The sequence below is a fragment of the Solea solea genome, chromosome 8, assembly GCF_958295425.1.
Source record: "Solea solea chromosome 8, fSolSol10.1, whole genome shotgun sequence".
In the NCBI taxonomy this organism is placed as follows: domain Eukaryota; kingdom Metazoa; phylum Chordata; class Actinopteri; order Pleuronectiformes; family Soleidae; genus Solea; species Solea solea.
In genome coordinates, this window is record NC_081141.1 from 11675271 (window position 1) to 11682441 (window position 7171).

General features: G+C 41.1%; 1 protein-coding gene across 1 annotated transcript in view; it reads right to left on the bottom strand.

Annotated features, from left to right (window-relative positions):
- The window catches only part of LOC131463938 (calcium-binding protein 7), a 42102-nt gene extending 35722 nt beyond the window's left edge, over nucleotides 1–6380 (bottom strand). The window contains exon 1 of the mRNA XM_058636096.1: nucleotides 5449–6380. Within this exon, the coding sequence (XP_058492079.1) occupies nucleotides 5449–5554 (106 nt within the window). The 5' untranslated portion in view covers nucleotides 5555–6380. The remainder of the gene's footprint in view (nucleotides 1–5448) is intronic.
- Between the last annotated feature and the right edge of the window lie 791 nt (nucleotides 6381–7171).

Sequence of the window (7171 nt, forward strand, 5' to 3'; positions counted from 1 at the left end):
CATTAGATTTTATTATTGGATATTCCCAAATTCATTAGTTTGAGGGCCTTAGGGTTTTGGGGTGTACGCCTCTATTCTGTAAGCAACGACATTGTATAAATAATTATTCTTGGACCAAATGACTTCCTAACAACAACCTTTTCCACATGTATTGTATGTATAGGTGTGTAACATTTTGTCATTTCATTTGTTTCTAATTCACTCACATTAGCACATTAAACATACAGTACTCTGCAGAAGTATTTTGCTATTATACTTGTTGTTTTGGCTATGATATAAAGATCATAAAGTATCATTATTTCTCAACCACTGCATTGGAATATATCCAGAAAATACAGGAAACATGTATGCAGTTTTCAAATAAATATTTCGGGAACAAAAAACACTTGAACAAGAGCACGACCTTTGCTCACTCAAACCAGGAGTGCAATTATTGTTATTGGTAAGAAAAAGGTCTTTTACATCAGGTTTATTCAAGTAATGCTTGAGTGTCACGTACACCTGCTGTATGCCTTACACTCATTGACAACTTGCTCATATATAAGATCAACTTTCAGTCACATCATTCCAATCGAAATGCCAATGATCACAGGATATGACAGACATAAAAACGACAAAGCCGGTGGTGCCGCCCTAAGACCTTTGCACAGTACTGTAAGAAGAACGTGAAAGACACTTAAAGAAGCCAGGATAGAGCTGAAGTGCAAAACTGAATTATCTGCTCTTGTTGGAAAATGCAGTTACTCTGCCCGTTTCCCCTCTTTTGCTTGTGCCTACAGAAAACTTCTGACGTCGGTTTACACAAGCCTCACTCTGGGATCTGTTAGTGCTGTTAAAGCTCTGCCCTGGGACTATTTTGAAGCTGCCTCCAACAGGGCTGTTGTTGGGCTGTGCGGAAGTCGGCTACCCACTTAATTTTACCAACAGTAATTTTGTCACGCTGTGCATTAGTGCATGCTTGCCTGTGTCTGTATTTTCTGTAGGCTGCAAGGGCTTATTTCCTTGTGAAGACATTTTTGGCTGGTTGTCACAACGTTTTTGGTGCTTTTGAGGGTTAAGACTTGGTTTTAGATTGGATTAGCTTAGATTCAACTTTATTGTCATTGCACATGTCACAAGTACGGGCAGCAAAATACAGTTAGCATCCAACCAGAAGTGCTTTAAGCAGTAATAAAATAGCATATGTTACAATATATACAGGGTGGTATATTTAAATAAAATAAAAATGACTATTGTTACGCACATTTACAGGCTATGAACAGGCTATAACTAAGACTATAATACAGTTGAAAGGTTATACAGTATGTACACGTGTGCATTGTGACTATAATGATGTACAGTGGATTATACAGTATATACAGAGAATGTACGTGCAATGATAGTGCAGAGGTTAGGGTTAGAATTAGGTTTAGGTTGGCGGTAGTTTTAAGGGTAGGGTTTGACATTTAGTTGTGATGGTTAAAATGGAACTTTGCAAGTCTGGTCACTTTTTCAACTTTTTCTCTACGGGGCTCCGCCTACAGTTTCTGAGTTCATATTTTTACGACACCACCATAAACATCCATCCATCCATCCATCCATGGTCTACTGCTTTATCCTCACTGATGCAAAAAATCCCCACTGATGCTCCCCATTCGTTTGTCCTCTCCTGGCCATGTGCATTCATTGTCATTCTTTTGCATGCTTCTCGCCATTCAAAAACAGCTGGACCAATGTTAACACAGGTGTGGCCCCTTGCATGATCTCTGCCACGATGAATGACTAAGATAACACTATCGCTGCCTTGATCTTACGAGCTGGTACCTCGCTAGAGGATGTGTGTGTGGTGCCATGAAGTAATTTGTGTTTCTTGCAAGACACAAGACTTCACAAGAAATCCGGGCATCTTGCTGATCTTGCAAGGCTAGTTTTCACTAACAGATAGTAGAGGGACTGGAGAGAGAAGGTTTGCTTTAGGGTTAGGTTTGACCTGGGGCTTTTTGTAGGGTACTCCTGCTTCCTGCCGTAGTCCAAAAACATGCAGATTGGGGATAGGGTCAATTGGATACCCTAATTAACCATATAGGTGTGAGTGTGAGAGTCATGGTTCATCTCTATAAGATGAACCCATAAAATGGGTAAGGGGCTTGGGAACACATAATGTCTACCACATGCAGAAGGCAGCACAAGAATGTGCATGTGTGTGTTTTAGAGGTGAGGAGGTATAATCTATATTGAGCTCCTCTCTCTTGTGTAGGAGGGGAAATGGAAAAATATGGAGTCCAATTCAATTTATGCTCTGCTCACATGATTGTACATTAAGGTACTTGCTACCAACCCCCACTAGCTACTATGGACACACACACACACACACAGGATTATCAAGCATGAGAAAAAAAGGGTTTTCTTCCGATTAAACCATTGACAGCCTCTTTGTCCTAAAAGTGTGCCGCCATTTCGTCCATTCTCTTGGTGGTCCAAGCCAGTAACTGAAAATCACATCCATGGCCAAGCGTGCCAGGCCTTCTGTCCTTGTACGTATGCTCTTCCACACACACCTTGACTAATGTGCAATTTCAATTTGTGACAAAGCCCTGTCTCCTTGACGGCAGAGCTGATGCATGAGACACTCCACACTTCCAGCCAGTTCTCATATGTCTCCCAAGAGATGATGACGAGACTAAGAGACTGTCGATCGAGCAGTGCAACTCTCATCAGCAAGCCGCTGATGAAACACCACACAGCTGTCTGACAGCTGACTGACAGGTCCTAGCATTATTAATTACATATTATAATTGAGAGCCTGTCGACTCTTTTAGTATCTGGCACATCAACAACATTAAGTTTTGTTGTGTGTGTTTTATTTTAAAAAACTGGCTTTACTACTACTTTAAAAAAGTGACACTCTTTTTTTTTCTGTGGTTTCATGATTTTCATGGTATTTCTCTCATTTACTTGCACATTAATTAAGCTGAACCAGAAGGTATTACTACTAAATGATATGTTATGTTTCTCTCTTTTTTTACCCACAGACAAAGAAGAGTATAGTAGTGGTTTTCGTTATGTTTGGGTTAATTAGATGTCAGAGAGGTCTGATAAGCATTACTTTAGAATTATGAAACCACAACAACAAATACTATCAGATTTAGCTTGGATTTCAGATGATAGGGCTGTGTGAAAGGTGCCGTCAGTATCAAGTTACTAATTCAAATACAGTAGAAATACAGTTACATGTAAAAAACTGAAGCAGATTGTTAAAGAAAAAGGGATTGTAATCAAATCAATGAAATAATCATTCTGTGTAAATTTCCAAATCACACTTTGCTTTACAGGCCATACATGATACAGCAGCCGCTGCCCTTCAAACCTTGGTTTGAGTAATTCACATCTCCCACAGAAAGACCCTTAAAACAAGTTAAAAGTAGTGGAAACCTCAGTAAAAGGAGGAATCTGAACGGAAATGCATTCATTAAATGTTGTAGGTACAGAATAGATGTATAATAATGTATAATATATATTATATAATAACAAATTCAGCTGCTCACTTTTATAAATAACTGACAGAATATTGCCTCTTATATATTTCAGTAACATTTAACACTCTACTCTGTCGCATTCATGTCATTCCCTTTTTGTGCTATGTGGCAGGAAAAGGCTTTGAATCTTCGGTGTACTCTTGGTGTCAACATCAGCAACATCAAACATCTGACATCCTTTTCACGGGATCACCATTGCTCACGGTAGCTGACAAAGACTCTCCCACTGTTGTTAACTTACTGTGCTCCTCTATCTATCATCTCAGCAAAGCTGCCTATTTCCTTTCCAGTGAGACTGTCATTATAAGTTAAGCACTAAAGCTCATATGTCACATGACTGCAGCAACAGAGCACAACTTGTTTTGAGTAATTAAAGTCAAAGTGAAATGTTGTCTTTTTATTGCACCCAAAGCTTCTAAATTTCAAGTGGGAGGCTGGAAATGAAACAGAGATGACTTAGTCTCAACAACAGAAAGCTTCCTCTTCAATGAGTGATGTATTAGTCACATGTCTTTAATTTTCTCTATGTGCTAAAAATGATTTTGAGTGCAAAAAAAAAATTGTCTGGAAATGATTTTCTGGAAACGAAACAAAGGAGCTGACGCAATGCTATAGTCATAGGTATGGCGTCATAGACAGATCCCTTTTGGTGCTGATATGTTGACACATCCCTTTTATCACAGGCAGGAGAGACATACGAGTAAAAAGTGCATAGGGATAATTGACACCCATGTGGCATTCACTGTATTCCAGTGCTATGATTCCTATCATTTTTTGGAGGTAAAACCAATTCATTATCTTTCTGCTTCATTTTTAACAGTGTGCAAAACTTCAGGTTCAATTAGCAATTCATTTCTGCTCTCCCCCTGGAATATTCTGCACCAGCACCCACTGACAGACACCTCACAAGACTCAGCTTGTCTGAAACTCACACACATACATGTCAGTCAGACCCTAATCAGAATTATAACACTTTTAAAGACACCTGGTGTACAGTGAACACTGCAAATCTGACTCTGAAGCAAAAACATCGTCAAAAAGGAGAGCAAAGGAGAAGAGTGAGAGAGATTTTTTTTTTTTAAATCCTTCAGTAGAGACATGTCAGCTATGTTACAACATCACTGCAGCTAAAAAGCAATGCTAGAGCTTTGGGAGTCGTGCAATGCCCAAATGACCTTTGCATGGTAATATACAGATGTCACAGGTTCACATCACTGAGAGCTCCAGGCAGCAATATACTCTCAGAATATATGGGAAAAAATTGCTCAGAATAGTTCATCATGTGTCTGCATGCTTGCTGGAGAGTATTACTTTACAGTATTTGTTGCAGAGAAGACGTGTAGACGTATGTAGAGTGATGAACGGTGATTTTTCGCAAAAAAAATGTTCCTCTTAATCAAGAGGAGAGTTACCAAAAAATATGTTGTTATCCACAGTTCCTGGAATGAATGTGGAAGGAGATGGAATATCAAAAAAAAAACTCCTCTTAAATGTTTGGTTATAAAAGCCATTGGGCTTCCATGAACCAAAATTCAGCTTCTGCCTCCCGTCAGAACCAGCTTATCTATGAAACAAGCAACACCACTTCATTTTCGTTTTGACCAAACACCCTCTGACCTAAGAGCGCATGTGACCCGTATTATTCCTCCACAACCTAGTTCAAATATTAAGACCAGGAGAGGAAATGTAGAATAAAAAAAAAAGAACAAATTTAAACAACATGTTTAAAACTGAAAATCAACTATTTTAAAATCTCTCCTCGCGGACTGAACCGTCAGATCTATAAGCGCTGTCCAAGGTGCTGACCGCGCGCCTGTTTGAATGCGCTCCACCGCATAGAGCGCACCACAGAATCACACACAGTGGCCCCAACTCCCGCCACAGGAGACTCGAAGAGCCGCACAGGTGAACACACGAACAGGGGCCATCTCACCTTCAACTTCGTCCTCAGGCAGGTTGACCGGTGCGCTGTACAGGATGTCAGGGATGGTGCAGATCCCCCGGTACATCAACGTGGAGGTGACTGGATGCATCGGCATGACTGCGACCTTTGGCTGTCACCTGCGCCCTCGACATACAGAAATGTCTATGGAGATGACCACAACTTCCGCCCACGGTCACCGAGGGAACGGAGAAGCAAGTGAGTGGATGGGAAGAGGGCTGTAGTGGCAAACGGTGGATTCCGCAGCGTGTCCGTCTCAATCTCGCTTTTGGTCAATTAATGGAGCGCAGGGACGAGTAGGCGGTCTCACCTCATTGCATTTTTGTTATTTGCTTGCAAGAACTAAAACACACAAAGTCACGAGAGAGAGAGAGCGAGAGAGAGCGAGAGAGAGAGAGAGAGAGAGAGGGAGAGAGAGAGAGAGACTACTCCAGAGCGAGATAATGCGCACACATGTAATTCACTATTAATCAAGACGAGCTCCACGTCTGTGGCAAAGCGAATGAGCGCTGGTGTCTGTACTGTAACCTGGTTAAACAAACAAAATTAAAAGTAGGTTACGAGTCCACTCACAGTTTGTATTTTTAGTTCCAGGGTTTTGTCTCCTACGAGTAAATTCGTGCATCCACTTGTTGGATACCTGCGCTCACTTGACCCTCTCAGTCCTCGAGATCCAGACCGCTTCTTGTAATCCACAGAAACGAAACACTTATAAATGATATTTATAAAAAAAAAAAATCCAAATGCGCGCTTCACAGGTGACAGGTCTGCGCGTGTTCGGACCCTTACAGACGATGGTGATCGCTCGGGAACGAGAGGCGCATTGCGATCCAATTGTTCCATGTGGAGGAGAAGAGAACTGTCATTTGTGAGCGGAGCCTCTCTGCGTGCATCACACAGTCAGACTCTTCTCTTTCTCTCCTTCTCTTTCTCTCCCTCACTGCCTCGCGCATACGAACAATATGTCTGGATGTAGACCGTCATCCTCCCTCCCTCCGTGTCTGTTTATTTATTATTCTCACCCTGAGCATTCCAAGTGTGATTGATGACCATGTATATGGTATCTGAATGGTTGATTTCCTCTTTCCGTGCAGAAGCTATAAGAAAAATGATTGCCCTTTGCTTAAATTATGATCTATAAGGATGGTGCCTGGACACTTACAACCCTAAAGCATTAGAGAGTTTGCTATAGCAGAAAAGAAAATGCATCTGCTGCTGATTTAGTGATTCGCCAGTAAAGATGAAATATTTCATATTTTGGGAAAGAGACGACTGTTAAAAACAGAGTAAAACAAATCTTTGCAGCTTTCTGTCTCGTCAGTTGTAGATTTAGCTGCAGTGTCTGCACATTCCTTTGACACTGTGATGCATTTTAGTTGACATGGATGGAATGCACTATAAATGAAGAGGCCAATACACAGCCATCGGTCTTGTTGATGACAATTTAATCTCTCATGTACAATTTTCCTGAAATGCACCACTTTGACAGTGTGAAGTGGGGTCGAAGTGTGGCAGCTTCAGTGATGATAGTCGAAGTGGGCATGTAAAGTGCTATACTGCTCCAGGGCCGACGTGAGGGAAACCTTCGGGGTTACTCCTTTTTCTCTAATACATTTTCAAGTAAAACTCAGAGAACCGAATGGCTGTGGCATTTATTGAGCACTTTTAACAGCTTACAACAGCCTGGAACATCACACACGCTGCACTGCTGTTA